Raw genomic sequence first — 20,060 nt, 5'->3', positions numbered from 1 at the left:
ACCCAAAGGGAAGTGGAAAGGTCGAACACTTTCGTCAAAAAAGGCTGTGGGTGCTGGGTCAACTGAAATTTTTAAGACCGAGACTAACAGATGTTTGTTAGGTATGGGTATCAAGAGATATGGATCAAAGGGGGCGAAATGGAGTTGAGGTATAGATCTGCCATGATCGAATTGAATGACGGAACAGGCCCGCGGGCCTGAATGGCCGACTCCTGTTCCTATTTGTTAAGCCAAGTAGCATCAAAGGCAATAATTCTTCAGCATTGGGAGTGGCCCGAGGAACACAGGAAAAGAGACCCAGATTCTGATGGTACTGAGATGGATCCTGGGCTCGGGCAGTACTTTAAGGGGGTGATGAAGGGGAGGGGTCTGAGTGCACTAGGAGGGGGACACCAGGTCAAGACTTTTAATATAATATAGGTAGCCATAGATTAAAAATCTCAACCATGAGAAATGTTACTCTCCACGCTGTGCTGCCCCCATCATGGATCCAGCATGTTAAGCATATGCGCTCAGCTGAAGTCTGTTTTTGATCGACATCCAGAAACCAGGAGTGAATATATGCTAGTTCTACTTAAAGGGAGGCAGCTGTTCAATTGAGTGTGTTCCTGGGGTCAGCTGAAACTATTGAGAGCTTCTGATGATGTTAAACAATATTTCCTTCAAGGATAAAATAAAATAAAACATTTTCATGATTACCTTGTTGATATCTGAGATGAGTTTGCCTTCTCTTGGCATGTATACTTTCTGATTGTTTGCTCTCATTTTGCTTTGAATGGTGAAAAGCAATACTTCCAGGTTTCCTTTTTCTGTAAACCTACACCAGAAGAAAACAAAATATCAGACGCGAGCCAAACCATTTTTTTCCTACACATTTATTTCTAAAATAATAGAAATTGCACACTTTTAACATTTCTGTAGTAAACTCAAGAGGTGAAGCAACAAGGAAGTTTAATAGTGATATAACTAGCGTTGCAAATTCCAGCAAAAATGCACCTGCCACATATGGAATGAGTTTAAACTGGTTCTTATAATATCAAGAAATGAGAAAGTATGGGCAAGGGAGAAAAATCAGAATTGCCCATTTGTACGGTGAAAAGGTGACTTTGGATCAACTAACATCCAGCTTTGGCTGACGAGCAGCAGGTAACATCTGCACTACATAAATGCAAGGCAATGACCATCTCCAACAAGAACAAGCCCAACTACTTACCCCTTACATCGCCATTGCCAAGACTCCCATCAATGCCTGGTCACCTCTGACCAGAAGTTTAACTGGATTAGCCTATCAAGATGGTCTACAAAAGCAGATCAGAGATTGTGTACTTTGATACAAGTGGCTATGTCTGACCCCTCAAAGCTTCTACATCATCGACAAAGCTCAAGCCATCAGAAGCAACAATGTTAAAGAAGCTCAATGTCATTTAGTACAGAGCAATTCGCTTGAATGCCAGCCTCCCATTAATTTAATATCCATTCCACCCATATCCAGAGAATAAATTTAAAAAATTCAAACTCTTTGGTCAGCTAAGAGCTAGCCAAACATCATCATACTGCAGTACAACCCATCTATAGGAAGCTTTGTAGCAAATCTATTTCTAGTGCCTCCCAGCCCTAATGACAAGCTCAAGAGCATCATGGGAGCACCATCATTTCCAAATGACAAATCACTGACTTGGACTTATAATGTTATTCCTTCATTGTCGCTTGGTCAATTTCTGACATTCTTTACCTAACACGGTCATGCGAGCAATCACCTGCAGGAGACATCCCACCAATAACTTCTCAGGGAAACTTGGGATGGGTAATAAATGCAGCCTCGTCAGTGTCACCCATATCCAGAGAATAAATTAAAAAAATTCAAACTCTTTGGTCATCATTCGTCTAGGCTTTCCTTGGTTTACCACACGATAAGCTATTTGTGTGCTATGACATGAGTGTATTGTTAAAAATACTGAGTCAAATAATTATGGTAAGTGTTCAGTAATTAGCTCTTAGCTATGTTCTCACAAGTGACTTATGAAGGGAATTAAAGAAGTAATTTAATCATTGTTTTAACAATCTTACTTTGATGGTTTTTCTACTGTGCGATATGTGTTAAATGCTTGTAGCTGCTGCTGGACACCAACCAGCGAGTTGGCAAATTTACGATTGTTCAGGATGATGATAGTCTGTTCAATCCACTCCAGCAGGTCAGATGCCAGAGATTCGTATTTTTCTACCATTTTTTCAGTCTCAATTGCATAGTCAAGTACCTATGACAAATGGAAATAGAGCAATTTTATTGCAACAAAGCTCACAGCCATGCCAAGTCTAGAAAAAGAATACTGTTGTACAATCACTTCAGTAAATGACTTTTTTGAGATGGTTTAATGTGCTACTTATTGTATTAATATGGATTCCTTGGAATGAGTTAAATGGCTGTAACATGATTGAGATGGTCAGATGACAAAACAACTTTAAACCTAGTAACTTAATCGACCGAATAGGTACTGTGTGAACTTTTAAGGTGATTATTATGGGCCAGCATGGTGTTAAAATTCATCTGACGAGTTTATGATCTTGGTTCAGCCATGAAGGAATGGTGCGGCATTTCCCAAAAATAAGGAAAATATATATTTTTAAATAAGGCAAATAACTCTTCTATCTCTGGACATGTGGTTCAGTAGCATCATTATCAGAGGCAGAGAACAGGTCTGAATACTGAGACTGGTATCTAAGAACTTAAGATGGAACAAGTACAGTTTCAATGAAAACATTCCAAGTGCTACAGGGGGGACTGTTATACATTCTTAGTTTACCACTGAATGACATTATGCAATTGCTGGAAGTTCTCCCCCAATTATTATGTGGTAGATTACAAGAATTTTTAAAATACCTTTCCAATACGTTTTCCTTCCACAGCCAGGGCCTTCATCTTGGAAAAGTAATGGTAGTATGTCACCACATAGGTAATAATTGACTTCTCATCAGGGTGGTCAACACTGACATCTGGTAAACAAAATGCAGAGTATTACCTACTGCATAGCAGCTTGTATAAAATGTGAATGTAGGGCAGTGATCTGTTTTACATAATAAGCACTATTATATTGCAGTGATGGCAATTCATATTTTCAAGAAGGCAAGTGAGAGGAATCAAAGTAAATAATGCTGATGGGTGTTTTAATGCCGTTCTCAATCCAAGCTCAATTTAAATATTTTACGAACAACAGATGGGGGAGGGGGGGAAAAGAGTTCAGGAAATAAAAAGGGGATTGTTTTTGAGTGGGGAATTAACAATGCAGTCTGAAAGAAAAAAAGTCTCCAAACAGTTCTAAATTATATAAAAACATTTAATGAAATTTTCCAACAGAAGTAACATGCCAAGATGATAAAATTGAAACATTAGAAACTAACCTTCAGGGTCCAGCAGCTTGGTAAGCCCAAGGTGTTGCTCTGCAAGGTTGAATGCATTCTGCAGATTGTAGTGAGCATTAGACTTCTTAAGTTTGTCAAAATCAATCAGGTCCGGTCTGACCAAAATGAAAACACAGTGAGGAGGAGATATGGACGCACACATACTGCAAGCTGAATGCAGTGTGATTATTTAAATATTTCTTTGAATCCAACAATGCCAACATACCTATGCTTGTGTATAACAGCATTGAATGCCATGCCATCCCTCCAGCTGGTGGTAAAGTTGTGAATGTTGACATTGGGGTAGCTATGGAGAGGAAAAGAAAATGTGATATTTCAAAGCAGAAATAAAGTAAGTGCAACAAACTAAAAATAACAAGCCAGTTTTCATCTGATGGGTAGATTTCCTGGTTGCCATGTTTAATAAAATTGTAAACCCATTCTTTATAAACAGATTTAGGATTTGGTTAGAGAGGAAATCTTCTTATAGGTTAGTAATATTGTAACCGCAGTGGGACGATTTCCTCAAATTCCTATCTCTGGTGAACAGGTTGTTTTATGGTTTTGCTTGAAAAATAGGAAAACTTGCTAGTTACATTGGGCCCAAATCTGCACAGAAGTTGCTGTTTTTTTGGAGCAACTAGATTTTTCTGGAGTATCTTAAAAATCCCCATTCTGCACATTTAATTTGCGCTAGTGTAAGTGAGTTAGTTAGGATTTTTTTTAAGTTTAGTTTTTTTTCCCCAAAAGGGGGCGTTACCAGTCACCTACGCCTGGTTTGGCCATTTAAGCCAGTTTGGACAGCGAATAGTTGCTCCAAACTAACTTAGGCTAGCGTATGTGGCCACTTGTGGCCGCACAGAAAACCCTTGCGGAGAGTTAAGTAGTCAGTGCAGGTAGCCAGAGATGGGATGGTGGGGGAGGGATGCGGGGAAGACCTTGCAAAGCACTAAACACCTTCACAACAACATTCAAGAAGCATAAAAACCACCAAGAAATAAATAAATAATACAAACTGGAGGGCCAAATTTGGGCCAGATATCACTAACGTATAGGGCTAGAATTTCCATGGCATCTCCGCCTGGTTTCTCGGCGTTATTGATCGGTTTGGGCGGAAAATTCAGAACACAGTTCTGCCGGCGATTTTGAAATACCCCACTGGGGAGCAGACCGCCGGCGCGCACCGTCCAAAAACCGCCACCACCCGAGTTTTGTTCCAGTGGTGACTTGTAGGTCAGTTTAAAAAAAAACGCCCACGAGAAACCAGCCGGAGCTGGGCTTTAGGTATGAAACCCTGCAAAAAAAGTAAGTTAAAGTTTTCATTTACTTTTGTTTTTCAGCAATTGTGTATAAAAGGGCTCCGAGAATGTATTGGTAGTATTTATTTTTTGTACTTTGAAAAAAATATTTTTAGTGTTTTGCCCCCTCTCTAGGCCAAACCCACAGCCTCTAAATTTTAGTAAGTACCGCCCAAATAAATTAAGTTCTGCCCAATCGGGGTAAAGGTCCATTTCTTCTGCCGGGCGGAATTTTCCCCCATTTTTTGTGGAATTTTTCGCCCATGGTAATTTTAAAATCTGAGCAGTATTTTGGGCAGCAATCCGGCGGTGGCAGATTCTTTGGAAATTCTAGCCCATAGTAACCAGAAAAAAAAAATCACCCCAACATTAAACTTCACATTTATCAAATATGTAGTTACTCTTGTAAGTTTACAGTAACTAACAGTTTGCTGGATAAGACCAAGAGTAAAAATAGGGTGCCAAAGAACAAAATATAGACTTCCACAAAAGGAGGGTGGGTGAAGAAAAGAATACAAAGAACAAGAGTTAATTTGTTCAGGATTTTGCTTGCTACATTTAAAAGATAGAAGCCCAGAGATTAATGGCAAGCTAATACCAAAATTAACATTAGTCTACTTGGTACCATTGAATGCAATTTTAAAGAGAAGAGCATGTGCATGCTTTTGGGTGTATATGAGTACATGTACATGTACACCTTGAGAACTAAGATTATAATGTTTCTACAATTATTTAGCACCTAAAACCCCATTTAATTTCCAAATTATTTACCTTAAGCAGTATCAGCATGATAAATGCATGGATCTACCACATGATACACTGGCCGATTCTTTACTCAAGAAATCACTCAAAAATAGGTTAAAATACTCAATTTCACACTATTTCCAAGCACCAATGCCAACAATGCAACCAGAAAAGAGTATCAGAAATGCCTTGAAACGATAGCTCCAACTGACGAGGCCCTCTATTATGTAATACAAGTCTGAGATGTTATTTTTATTCTGAACTAAAAAACACCAAGAGGTATACATTTGTAGGTATTGAACAAACACCCAAGTATAACCTTAAATGAAGCATTCCATCAAAAAGTAAAATTTGAAGAGTGTGTCAATTGGAGAGGTTGAAGAAAAGCAAAGCAGATTTTTTTGTTCAACCCCAAGAGCTTAAAGAGCCCAACATTCCAACTAATAAAACCACTGCATTGCACGGAAACTTTACACAACAATCCCTTTGGTGGCGCTCACCCTGCTGTTTTCATCTGGCACCACAACAGCAAGGCATCTTTTGCAGACTTCTTTTCCTTGTTGTCTTCTGATTCAACACTGATATCTTGAATCTGGGGAATACAAATGAATGCCAATCAAAAGGGTTCTTTTGATCAATGATATAGGTAAAAAATGGGATGAGGTCCTACAAGCTGAATTTAGGGAGCGAGGAGTTAAATTAAAAAGCAGGACCTCAAAAGGTAGTAATCTCAGGATTGCTACCAGTGCCACGTGCTAGTCTGAGTAGGAATTTCAGGATAGCTAAGATCAATAAGTGGCTTGAGGAGTGGTGCAGGAGGGAGGGATTCAAATTCCTGGGACATTCGAACCAGTTCTGGGGGAGGTGGGACCAGTACAAACCGGACGGTCTGCACCTGGGCAGGACCGGAACCAATGTCCTAGGGGGAGTGTTTGCTGGTGCTGCTGGGGATGGGTTAAACAAATATGGTAGGGGGATGGGAACCTATGCAGGGAGACAGAGGGAAGTAAAATGGGGGCAGAAGCAAAAGACAGGAAGAAAAAATGTAAAAGTGGAGGGCAGAGAAACTCAAGGCAAAAATCAAAAAGGGCCACATTACAGCAAAAGTCTAAAAGGACAAAGTGTGTTAAAAAAGCAAGCGTGAAGGCTCTGTGCCTCAATGCGAGGAGTATTCGTAATAAGGTGGACGAATTAACTGCGCAGGCAGCTATTAACAAATATGATATCGGGATTACGGAGACATGGCTCCAGGGTGACCAAGGCTGGGAACTCAACATCCAGGGGTATTCAACATTCAGGAAGGAAAGACAGAAAGGAAAAGGAGGTGGGGTAGCGTTGCTGGTTAAAGAGGAAATTAGCGCAATAGTAAGGAAGGACATTAGCTTGGATGATGTGGAATCTCTATGGGTAGAGCTGCGGAATACCAAAGGGCAGAAAACACTAGTGGGAGTTGTGTACAGACCACCAAACAGTAGTAGAGGTTGGGGATGGCATCAAAGAAGAAATTAGGGATGCGTGCAATAAAGGTACAGCAGTTTTCATGGGCGACTTTAATCGACATATAGATTGGACGAACCAAACTGGTAACAATACGGTGGAGGAAGATTTCCTGGAGTGTATTAGGGATGGTTTTCTAGACCAATATGTCAAGGAACTAACTGGCGAGCTGGCCATCCTAGACTGGGTGTTGCGTAATGAGAGGGGACTAATTAGCAATCTTGTTGTGCGAGGCCCCTTGGGGAAGAGTGACCATAATATTGTAGAATTTTTTATTAAGACGGAGAGTGACACAGTTAATTCAGAGACGAGGGTCCTGAACTTAAGCAAAGGTAACTTCGATGACATGAGATGCGAATTGGCTAGGATAGACTAGCAAATGATACTTAAAGGGTTGATGGTGGATAGGCAATGGCAGACTTTTATAGATCACATGGATGAACTTCAACAATTGTACATCCCTGTCTGGAGTAAAAATAAAATGGGGAAAGTGGCTCAACCGTGGCTAACAAGGGAAATTAGGGATAGTGTTAAATCCAAGGAAGAGGCATATAAATCAGCCAGAAAAAGCAGCAATCCTGAGGACTGGGAGAAATTTAGAATTCAGCAGAGGAAGACAAAACGTTTAATTAGGAGGGGGAAAATAGAGTATGAGAGGAAGCTTGCAGGAAACATAAAAACTGACTGCAAAAGCTTCTATCGATATGTGAAGAAAAAAAGGTTAGTGAAGACAAACGTAGGTCCCTTGCAGTCAGAATCAGGTGAAGTTATAATGGGGAACAAAGAAATGGCAGACCAACTGAACAAATACTTCGGTTCTGTCTTCACTAAGGAAGACACAAATAACCTTCCGGAAATACTAGGGGTCAGAGGGTCTAGCAAGAAGGAGGAACTGAAGGATATCTTTGTTAGGCGGGAAATTGTGTTAAGGAAATTGATGGGATTGAAGGCCGATAAATCCCCTGGGCCTGATAGTCTGCATCCCATAGTACTTAAGGAAGTGGCCATAGAAATAGTGGATGCATTGGTGATCATTTTCCAACATTCTATTGACTCTGGATCAGTTCCTATGGACTGGAGGGTAGCTAATGTAACACCACTTTTTAAAAAAGGAGAGAGAAAACAGGGAATTATAGCTTTTGACAAGGTCCCACACAAGAGATTTGAGCAAAATTAAAGCACATGGTATTGGGGGTAATGTATTGACGTGGATAGAGAACTGGTTGTCAGACAGGAAGCAGAGAGTCAGAATAAACGGGTCCTTTTCAGAATGGCAGGCAGTGACTAGTGGGGTGCCGCAGGGTTCAGTGCTGGGACCCCAGTAATGATTTAGATGAAGGAATTTAATGTAATATCTCCAAGTTTGCAGATGACACTAAGCTGGGTGGCGGTGTAAGCTGTGAGCTAAGAAGCTGCAGGGCGACTTGGACAGGTTAGGTACGTGGGCAAATGCATGGCAGATGCAATATAATGTGTATAAATGTGAGGTTATCCACTTTGGTGGCAAAAACAGGAAGGCAGATTATTATCTGAATGGCGACAGATTGGGAAAAGGGGAGGTGCAACGAGACCTGGGTGTCATGGTACATCAGTCATTGAAAGTTGGCATGCAGGTACAGCAGGCAGTGAAGGCGGCAAATGGCATGTTGGCCTTCATAGCTAGGGGATGTGAGTACAGGAGCAGGGGGGTCTTACTGCAGTTGTACAGGGCCTTGGTGAGGCCTCACCTGGAATATTGTGTTCAGTTTTGGTCTCCTAATCTGAGGAAGGGTGTTCTTGCTATTGAGGGAGTGCAGCGAAGGTTCACCAGACTGATTCCCAGGATGGCAGGACTAACATGAGGAGAGACTGGATCGACTGGGCCTGTATTCACTGGAGTTTAGAAGACTGTGAAGGGATCCCATAGAAACATTAAAAATTCTGACGGGATTGGACAGGTTAGAGGCAGGAAGAATGTTCCCGATGTTGGGAAAGTCCAGAACCAGGGGTCACAGTCTAAGGATAAGGGGTAAGCCATTTAGGACCGAGATGAGGAGAAACTTCTTCACTCAGAGTTGTTAACCTGTGGAATTCTCTACCGCAGAAAGTTGTTGAGGCCAGTTCATTAGATATATTCAAGAGGGAGTTAGATATGGCCCTTACGGCTAAAGGGATCAAGGGGTATGGAGAGAAAGCAGGAAAGGGGTACTGAGTTGAAAGATCTGCCATGATCTTATTGAATGGTGGTGCAGGCTCAAAGGGCCAAATGGCCTACTCCTGCACCTATTTTCTATGTTTCTATCTTTCATCTCTATTAATTTCATTATTTCCTGGAACCAAAATTGAAAGGAAGCAGATTTAAGTAGCTCTAAATATGTTCTATGCTTTAACAAAAAAAAGAGTGCTCATATTTTGTTAATGTGGCCAAAAGTTCAGAACAATAATTAAAACAAGCACTAATTCACCCTAAAGATCTTAGTGGCATTCATTGCATAGCTGAAGTTACCTGGAATCGGAGAATGATGGTCCAAATTAGACCAAGGGTTAGTCGATGGTTTCCATCCACAATATCATGAGATCCCATGTTTTCTAGATGAACTCTCTGCTCTTTAAGGAACTGAAGGGCTTTGTCGACATTTTCTAGACAATGGATTCGCATTCGTCCTTTTGTTGGTTTGGGCTGGTAGAGAAAAAGAGGTGTAATATGCATATAAATACCAAGCGTCATTGTGTAAAAGAACAATGGCGCTGAATTATTGAGTAAATATTCTTCTCATCATTATTCCAGAATAATTAACTGCAATATTAAACTTACAAAACACTTATTGGATTTCTTATCAGAAGCAATGCACTGAAGTAATGGGATGAATTCTTTCAATTGGGGAAAAAAATTATTCTCACTTGTGTTTTTCATTAATCTGATGCTGAAGAATTACTGCTCAAACGGAATGAATGAGTGAATGATACTTCTCCAGTTTCCATTTAAGAGGAAATTATACACAAATATTCCTGAAATGTTCTTGAGGCAATTCGCCTGAATTTATGGTCTGTCACATTTGTAATATGGATGCCATTTTTGTGCTGTAGAGATCACCTCACAGACTGTTGTCAACAAGGCAGCAACACATGCAATCCACTCACAGCAACCAAAGAGCAAAATGAAATGTGTGGAAGGCAGAAACCTTTATCAGTAAAGTTAGGTAACAGTTTAGGGCTAGGCAGCAGAGTGGGGTAAGCACTCTTTTCTTTCACCTTGGGACTTGGGTTTTAATCCAATCTAAATTAATGGGATAGATCATAAGTGTGGGGCAGCCTTGATGTACCAGCTGGTCTTTTCTTGCCCATCATTTTTGTATGTTCAACAACTACAACTACTTGCATTTATTTAGCGCCTTTAATGAAGTAAAAAAAAATCCCAAGGCGCTTCACAGGAGTGTTATCAAACAAAATTTGACACCGAGTCACATAAGGTATTGGGACAAAGAGGTAGGTTTTAAGGAGTACCTTAAAAGAAAGGGGAGAGGTAGAGAGAAAAGAAAGGTAGGAAGGCAGAGAGGATTAGTGAGGGAGTTCCAGAGCTTAGGGCATAAGGAGCTAAAGGCATGGCCGCCGATGGTGGAAAGATTAAAATCGGGGATACGCAAAAGGCCAGATTTGGAGGAGCGCAGAGATCTCAGAAGGATGTAGGGCTGGAGGAGGTTACAGAGATAGGAGAAGCAAAGCCATGGAGGGATTTGAAAACAAAAATTAGTTTTTAAAAATCAAGGCCTTGCCAAAGCAAGAGCCAATGTAGGTCAATGAGCACAGGGGTGATGAGTGAACAGGACTTGGTGAGAGTTAGGATTCGGGCTGCAGAGCTTTGGATCTTTGGATGAGGTCAAGTTTACAGAGGGTGCAAGGGGTGGGTGGGGGGCAAGACCGGTCAGGAGAACATTGGAATAGTCGTTCTAGAGGTAACAAAGGCACGAATGAGGGTTTTAGCAGCAGATGAGCTGCGGCAGTGGCGGACATGGGTAATGTTATGGAGTTGGATGCAGGCAGTCTTGATGATGGTGAGTCGGAAGTTCAGCTCAGGGTCAAATAGGACACCAAGGTGTGAATAATCTGGTTCAGCCTCAGACAGTGGCCAGGGAGAGGGATGGAGTTGGTGGCTAGGAAATGCACTTTGTGGCAGGGGAACCAAAGAGAATGGCTTCAGTCCCCCCAATATTTAGTTGGGAGGAAAGTTCTGCTCATCCAATACCAGATGTCGTACAAGCAGCGTGACAAATCAGAGGCAGTGGAGGGGTCGAGGGTAGTGGTGGTGAAGTTGAGCTGGGTTTGTACATTTCTCCTTTCTGCTGGCAGCAAGTACCCTACAAGAAATACAGTTGGTAGTCTCAGTGCTCAGTTAGGTGGGGTCCAGAGTTCAAATTGTTTTTCTATTTGCCGAATAAGAAAGCCTATAATTGCCAAAAGCAGACAGGTTATGATCAACGTTCCCTCTAAGCTGCACGGGCGCGAAAGGGTCACTTTTAATATTGCTGCCTGGGGAAGTTTTGATGTGAATGGGGGATGAAGAAGGAAGACACTTCCTGGTCTAATTGGCAAGCACCATAATGGTATATTTTCCAATCTCAGCTCGCGAGACTGACACGATGTAAACATTGAGCTCACACAGTTTGGGAAAGGCCCACCTTCCAGGGTCATCATGATTATTTATTCATGGAAATTCTTGGTCAGAATTGGGTTTTTATACGAAAGAAGGAAAACATAGAAACATAGAAAATAGGTGCAGGAGCAGGCCATTCAGCCCTTCTAGCCTGCACCGCCATTCAATGAGTTCATGGCTGAACATGAAACTTCAGTACCCCCTTCCTGCTATCACGCCATACCCCTTGATCCCCCGAGTAGTAAGGACTTCATCTAAATCCCTTTTGAATATATTTAGTGAATTGGCCTCAACTACTTTGTGGTAGAGAATTCCACAGGTTCACCACTCTCTGGGTAAAGAAGTTTCTCCTCATCTCGGTCCTAAATGGCTTACCCCTTATCCTTAGACTGTGACCCCTGGTTCTGGACTTCCCCAACATTGGGAACATTCTTCCTGCATCCAACCTGTCCAAACCCGTCAGAATTTTAAACGTTTCTATGAGGTCCCCTCTCACTCTTCTGAACTCCAGTGAATACAAGCCCAGTTGATCCAGTCTTTCTTGATAGGTCAGTCATACCATCCCGGGAATCAGTCTGGTGAATCTTCGCTGCACTCCCTCAATAGCAAGAATGTCCTTCCTCAAGTTAGGAGACCAAAACTGTACACAATACTCCAGGTGTGGCCTCACCAAGGCCCTGTACAACTGTAGCAACACCTCCCTGCCCCTGTACTCAAATCCCCTCGCTATGAAGGCCAACATGCCATTTGCTTTCTTAACCGCCTGCTGTACCTGCATGCCAACCTTCAATGACTGATGTACCATGACACCCAGGTCTCGTTGCACCTCCCCTTTTCCTAATCTGTCACCATTCAGATAATAGTCTGTCTCTCTGTTTTTACCACCAAAGTGGATAACATCACATTTATCCACATTATACTTCATCTGCCACGCATTTTCCCACTCACCTAACCTATCCAAGTCACTCTGCAGCCTCATAGCATCCTCCTCGCAGCTCACACTGCCACCCAACTTAGTGTCATCCGCAAATTTGGAGATACGACATTTAATCCCCTCGTCTAAATCATTAATGTACAATGTAAACAGCTGGGGCCCCAGCACAGAACCTTGCGGTACCCCACTAGTCATTGCCTGCCATTCTGAAAAGTACCCATTTACTCCTACTCTTTGTTTCCTGTCTGACAACCAGTTCTCAATCCACGTCAGCACACTACCCCCAATCCCATGTGCTTTAACTTTGCACATTAATCTCCTGTGTGGGACCTTGTCGAAAGCCTTCTGAAAGTCCAAATATACCACATCAACTGGTTCTCCTTTGTCCACTTTACTGGAAACATCCTCAAAAAATTCCAGAAGATTTGTCAAGCATGATCTCCCTTTCACAAATCCATGCTGACTTGGACCTATCATGTCACCATTTTCCAAATGCGCTGCTATGACATTCTTAATAATTGATTCCATCATTTTACCCACTACTGAGGTCAGGCTGACCGGTCTATAATTCCCTGCTTTCTCTCTCCCTCCTTTTTTTAAAAAGTGGGGTTACATTGGCTACCCTCCACTCAATAGGAACTGATCCAGAGTCAATGGAATGTTGGAAAATGACTGTCAATGCATCCGCTATTTCCAAGGCCACCTCCTTAAGTACTCTGGGATGCAGTCCATCAGGCCCTGGGGATTTATCGGCCTTCAATCCCATCAATTTCCCCAACACAATTTCCCGACTAATAAGGATTTCCCTCAGTTCCTCCTCCTTACTAGAACCTCTGACCCCTTTTATATCCGGAAGGTTGTTTGTATCCTCCTTAGTGAATACCGAACCAAAGTACTTGTTCAATTGGTCTGCCATTTCTTTGTTCCCCATTATGACTTCCCCTGATTCTGACTGCAGGGGACCTACGTTTGTCTTTTCTAACCTTTTTCTCTTTACATACCTATAGAAACTTTTGCAATCCGCCTTAATGTTCCCTGCAAGCTTCTTCTCGTACTCCATTTTCCCTGCCCTAATCAAACCCTTTGTCCTCCTCTGCTGAGTTCTAAATTTCTCCCAGTCCCCAGGTTCGCTGCTATTTCTGGCCAATTTGTATGCCACTTCCTTGGCTTTAATACTATCCCTGATTTCCCTAGATAGCCACGGTTGAGCCACCTTCCCTTTTTTATTTTTACGCCAGACAGGAATGTACAATTGTTGTAATTCATCCATGCGATCTCTAAATGTCTGCCATTGCCCATCCACAGTCAACCCCTTAAGTATCATTTGCCAATCTATCTTAGCCAATTCACGCCTCGTACCTTCAAAGTTACCCTTCTTTAAGTTCTGGACCATGGTCTCTGAAATAACTGTTTCATTCTCCATCCTAATGCAGAATTCCACCATATTATAGTCACTCTTCCACAAGGGGCCTCGCACAATGAGATTGTTAATTAATCCTCTCTCATTACACAACACCCAGTCTGAGATGGCCTCCCCCCTAGTTGGTCCCTCGACATATTGGTCTAGAAAACCATCCCTTATGCACTCCAGGAAATCCTCAAATGAGCCAAATGCATTGTGTGGGAGGGGTTGGCCAAAAAAGTAAATACACTGGTATGCAGAGGTTCTGGCAGATGAGGAAGACATTTTGCAGCCTCAGGAAAACTGCCAAAATAAGACTACTCAACATGATTCTAGACAAATTAAAACTCTAGACATAATTGGGGGAAATCTTAACCCTGGGAGAGGGACAGGATGGGGGTTAAATTTCCAAAATTCTGAAAGCCGACCCCAGCCCGTTGTGAATGTGCCCACTACTTCCAGTTTGGGGATGTCCAAGTAACCTGCTCAAGATAGGCAAGTGAGTTATTTTAATGATATTGAGGCGGTGTTCCTCAGATTTTGGCAGCCATTTAAATTTAACGCTGGCTGGCAGCTGAGCGGAAGCGAGAACTGCTGCATCCAGCAGGGAAGTGCTTTTCCAGCACTGCTTGTGGGCCAAGAGGAGCAGCATTGCTTCCTCCAGGTCCCTCAAGAAAACCTGCCACAATCTTTCCCTCCTTGCTGCCGCACTCCAAGCCACCTCCCTCCATCCCCACTAAACCCTGAGCTTCTGGACCGTCCCCAGCTGCTGCATTACACAGCAGACTTTTCAGCTGGTGAGCCAGCCAGCCTCCCATTTTGGTCAGCTGCTGGGCAGGAACAGCTCCAAGGAGCCCCTGCCATTAAATTCAACAGTAGCTCTGCCTTCCTGGTATTTCTGGGTTTCACGGCCACTAATACACGCCCCTGCTCCCTCACTGCAAATATCGGGGCCACTGACTTTTCCGAGAACGAGTTTCTTTCGGCCTGTTACAGCTTGACTGAGACAGCATGCAAAGCACTTGGACAATCTTCCAGCTCATTCACATTGCAGCCAAGTTGACACTAAATCAAGCCTACATTGTGCTAGCCTGGAAATGCTTGGTATCAATTGTGGTGGTCTGAAATGGGACGTGTGTTATTTCTTAGGACTAATATTTTTCATTTTGAAAATTGCAAAATTCTCCAAATAAAACTCGGCAGTAGAGCAAAAGATTGGATCAGATCAGCCAATGAACTGTTTGTCATCTTATTGTATTTAATGTGCAAAGCGTGTGGCTGGGATTACAGTCACAGGTTGAAACATTTTCTTTGGATTCGAATACTGTAGTTTGACATCAGAACTTCATCAGCTCAGAAACACAATCCCTGCATCAATTTACACAAAATTTGATTTCATTACAAAATGTTACCATGCTAAAACCCTTTGTTTCAATATTTTTGTTGAAATGTTATTACAATTTCATGTAGTTAATTATCAGTGTTTTCTGTCCTGAGATGGCCGTTTTCTAGTTGAACCACTCTGCACCCCCACTGAACTTTAAATCTTCAAGTTTGATAGCAGCAATGTGACATCTGGTCACATAGTGCAGCTTGTAAAAACTGAAAAAAATGGTGTTCAACGCTATGAGAGGCTATAGCCATCGTATCATTTGTTATCATAAAGAAGTCAATAAGAACTTGGCTAAATCTGTGTTCATATTGGATCTAGTGGGTTGCCAGCCCACAATGGGCTGGTGTTCTGTAGTCAGCAGCAACCACTATGTAAACTAGCTGGATGCCTTAAGGTTGGCAGCTGGGAAGATCAAGTAAAAATACGTCTCAATGGCTGAGAGTCTTAGTGAATCCAGCGAGTTGGGATTGCTGCCGGCTGCGTGAGAGCCATGTGTCAGGAGCTCATGGTCGCCAGCACCAATGTTCCCGTTTAGCTGCATGGCCACACATCATTCTGAAGCTCTCGAGTAAGCTGCTTGCTGGTTTCCCAATGGAAAAAACACGCATGCACGTAAGTTTGAAGGGGTCGCGCATCCCCCCAAAAAAAAGAGAGGGTACATTGACTAGCCCCCCATTAAATGCAATATAAAAGCAGTTCAATCAACACACGGAAGGCATATACAGGTACTGAACAGCAATTGGTTAAATGCCAACGTTCCACTGTTTCCAAATCAGGATTTAACACTTGCCATTTCAAATCATCTCAATTGATAGCAATCTAACTTCTGAGTTAGATGGTTGTTCAAACTCCACACTAGAGCTCGAGTGCATAAGCTGACACTCCAATGTAGTACTGAGGGAGTATACCTATTCTCAAGCAACTATCTAATTACTATTAGAACACTGGGACAGTAACAGCTTGACCCACAGTCTATTCACTGTAAAGGAATTTTTTTTACTTCCCTTTTAAAGGGCCCAAGTTTCGGCTGGAGTTGCTCCTATGTTTTTGGAGCAACTAGTTTAGCTTGGAGTATTTTAGAAATCGCAATTCTCAGCATTTAGTTTGTTCCAGTTCTAGTGAGTTAGTTTAGTTTAGTTTTAGTTCAGTTTTAGTTCAGTTTTTTTTCCAAAAGGGGGCATTAGCAGCCACTTACACCTGTCTGTTTTGGCAGGCATAAGTGGCTGCCAGAGATCGGGGGGGGGGGGGAAATTAGAGGGAAGTTAGGCAATTTTCCAAAGCATTAAACACTTCACTTTTAGCAATAACGAACCATCAATAATAAATGACAAATAAATCAACCAATTAATAAATTAATAAATCAATAAAAAAAATCAATAAATCAGTAAATAAAAAGTAATTACTGCAGCACCTATCCATTTGGGAGCACCGGGAGCCCTCCAACAGCACACGCAGCCCTGCCTGCCGAGGTGTTCGGGCGGGCCCCGCCGCTGGAGAGGTGGTTGGGTGGGGCCCGCCGAAGAGCTGGTCAGGCTGCCCCATCGCGGAGGTGGTGTTTTGGTGTTTAGACGGGCTGGCGAGGAGGCCTAGAGGTAAGGGCAGCGGCGATGAGGCGAGGCCCAAGGTCGGGCGAAGCGAGGGACGGCGAAGCAGACAGGCCACTCGGCCCGGGATAGGGGCAGTGAACATCGCGACATCCCTTCGGCCAGGGATAGGGTCGTCCGGAGACAGGACGGGCTGGGAGGGCCAGAATTGTGAGCGAAGTTTTAGGCGCGCTTTTAATTCTATAGAATAGGCCGGACTCTCGGGAGATGCGCTGTTCTGCGGGACAGCCGAAACTTGGGCCCATTGAGTCTAAATGGGCTGGAGGAGCAAATTGATCAAAGGGTATAGATACACAAATCACTAAAAGTAGCAACATAAGTTAATAAGGCCATTAAAAATAAACAAAGTACTCGGGTTTATTTCTCAAGGGGTCTAATTGAAAAGCAGAGATGTTAAGTTAAACTTGTACACAACAGTGAGACCACACTTGGGAGTACTGTGACCGGTTCTGATCTCCACATTATAAAAAGGATATAGAAGCACTGGAGAAGGTGCAAAACACATTTCTAAGGATGAAAGCAGAACCGAGAGGTTATACCAATCATGAAAGACTGAACAGGGTGGGTCTCTTTTCTCTAGGAAAGTGAAGGCCGAGGGGTGACCTATAGGTCTTTAAAATTATGCAAGAGTTTGATAGGGTAGACATAGAGAAGATTTGTTCACTTGTGGGGGGGGGGGGGGGCAAAATTAGGGGCTCATAAATATAAGATCAAATAATAAAGAATTCAGGAGAAATTGCTTTACCCAGAGTGGTTAGAATGCAGAACTTGGTGCCACAAAGAGTAGTTGAGTTGCATAGCATAGGTGCATTTAAGGGGAAACTTGGTAAGCACATGAGGGAGAAATCAATAGAAACATAGAAACATAGAAAATAGGTGCAGGAGTAGGCCATTCGAGCCTACACTGCCATTCAATGAGTTCATGGCTGAACATGCAACTTCAGTACCCCATTCCTGCTTTCTCGCCATACCCCTTGATCCCCCTAGTAGTAAGGACTACATCTAACTCCTTTTTGAATATATTTAGTGAATTGGTCTCAACAACTTTCTGTGGTAGAGAATTCCACAGGTTCACCACTCTCTGGGTGAAGAAGTTTCTCCTCATCTCGGTCCTAAATGGCTTACCCCTTATCCTTAGACTGTGACCCCTGGTTCTGGACTTCTCCAACATTGGGAACATTCTTCCTGCATCTAACCTGTCTAAACCCATCATAATTTTAAACGTTTCTATGAGATCCCCTCTCAGTCTTCTGAACTCCAGTGAATACAAGCCCAGTTGACCCAGTCTTTCTTGATATGCCAGTCCGGCCATCCCGGGAATCAGTCTGGTGAACCTTCGCTGCACTCCCTCAATAGCAAGAATGTTCTTCAAGTTAGGAGACCAAAACTGTACACAATACTCCAGGCGTGGCCTCACCAAGGCCCTGTACAACTGTAGTAACACCTCCCTGCCCCTGTACTCAAATCCCCTCGCTATGAAGGCCAACATGCCATTTGCTTTCTTAACCAACTGCTGTATCTGCATGCCAACCTTCAGTGACTGATGTACCATGACACCCAGGTCTCGTTGCACCTTCCCTTTTCCTAATCTGTCACCATTCAGATAATAGTCTGTCTCTCTGTTTTTACCACCAAAGTGGATAACCTCACATTTATCCACATTATACTTCATCTGTCATGCATTTGCCTATTCACCTAACCTATCCAAGTCACTCTGCAGCCTCATAGCATCCTCCTCGCAGCTCACACTGCCACGCAACTTAGTGTCATCCGCAAATTTGGAGATACTACATTTAATCCCCTCGTCTAAATCATTAATGTACAATGTAAACAGCTGGGACCCCAGCACAGAACCTTGCGGTACCCCACTAGTCACAGCCTGCCATTCTGAAAAGTACCCATTTACTCCTACTCTTTGTTTCCTGTCTGCCAACCAGTTCTCAATCCACATCAGCACACTACCCCCAATTCCATGTGCTTTAACTTTGCACGTTAATCTCTTGTGTGGGACCTTGTCGAAAGCCTTCTGAAAGTCCAAATACACATCAACTGGTTCTCGCTTGTCCACTCTACTGGAAACATTCTCAAAAATTCCAGAAGATTTGTCAAGCATGATTTCCCTTTCACAAATCCATGCTGACTTGGACCTATCATGTCACCCCTTTCCAAATGCGCTGCTATGACATCCTTAATAATTGATTCCATCATTTTACCCACTACCGATGTCAGGCTGACCGGTCTATAATTCCCTGTTTTCTCTCTCCCTCCTCTTTTTAAAAATTGGGGTTACATTGGCTACCCTCCACTCCATAGGAACTGATCCAGAGTCTATGGAATGTTGGAAAATGACTGTCGATGCATCCGCTATTTTCAAGGCCACCTCCTTAAGTACTATGGGATGCAGATCATCAGGCCCTGGGGATTTATCGGCCTTCAATCCCATCAATTTCCCCAACACAATTTCCCGACTAATAAAGATTTTCCTCAGTTCCTCCTTCTTACTCGACCCTCTGACCCCTTTTATATCCGGAAGGTTGTTTGAATCCTCCTTAGTGAATACCGAACCAAAGTACTTGTTCAATTGGTCTGCCATTTCTTTGTTCCCCGTTATGACTTCCCCTGATTCTGACTGCAGGGGACCTATGTTTGTCTTTACTAATCTTTTTCTCTTTACATATCTGTAGAAGCTTTTGCAGTCCGTCTTAATGTTCCCTGCAAGCTTCCTCTCGTACTCTATTTTCCCTGCCCTAATCAAACACTTTGTCCTCCTCTGCTGAGTTCTAAATTTCTCCCAGTCCCCGGGTTCGCTGCTATTTCTGGCCAATTTGTATGCCACTTCCTTGGCTTTAATACTATCCCTGGTTTCCCTTGATCGCCACGGTTGAGCCACTTTCCCTTTTTTATTTTTACACCAGACAGGAATGTACAATTGTTGTAGTTCATCCATGCGGTCTCTAAATGTCTGCCATTGCCCATCCACTGTCAATCCCTTAAGTATCATTCGCCAATCTATCCTAGCCAATTCACGCCTCATACCTTCAAAGCTACCCTTCTTTAAGTTCTGGACCATGGTCTCTGAATTAACTGTTTCATTCTCCATCCTAATGTAGAATTCCATCATATTATGGTCATTCTTCCCCAAGGGGCCTCGCACAACGAGAT

General features: G+C 42.8%; 1 protein-coding gene across 4 annotated transcripts in view; it reads right to left on the bottom strand.

Moving 5' to 3' along the window:
- The window catches only part of sptbn1 (spectrin, beta, non-erythrocytic 1), a 343,630-nt gene that overhangs the window by 82,147 nt on the left and 241,423 nt on the right, over nucleotides 1-20,060 (bottom strand). For all 4 annotated transcript variants that reach the window (XM_070889548.1, XM_070889549.1, XM_070889550.1 and 1 more), the window contains 7 exons: nucleotides 9,421-9,594; nucleotides 5,939-6,030; nucleotides 3,623-3,703; nucleotides 3,397-3,512; nucleotides 2,879-2,991; nucleotides 2,068-2,255; nucleotides 700-817 (listed from right to left, as the gene is read on the bottom strand). In XM_070889548.1, coding sequence (XP_070745649.1) covers nucleotides 700-817; nucleotides 2,068-2,255; nucleotides 2,879-2,991; nucleotides 3,397-3,512; nucleotides 3,623-3,703; nucleotides 5,939-6,030; nucleotides 9,421-9,594 — 882 coding nt within the window. The remainder of the gene's footprint in view (nucleotides 1-699; nucleotides 818-2,067; nucleotides 2,256-2,878; nucleotides 2,992-3,396; nucleotides 3,513-3,622; nucleotides 3,704-5,938; nucleotides 6,031-9,420; nucleotides 9,595-20,060) is intronic.

The sequence above is a fragment of the Pristiophorus japonicus genome, chromosome 9, assembly GCF_044704955.1.
Source record: "Pristiophorus japonicus isolate sPriJap1 chromosome 9, sPriJap1.hap1, whole genome shotgun sequence".
Lineage (NCBI taxonomy): Eukaryota > Metazoa > Chordata > Chondrichthyes > Pristiophoridae > Pristiophorus > Pristiophorus japonicus.
This window is presented reverse-complemented; position numbering and strand designations above follow the sequence as displayed.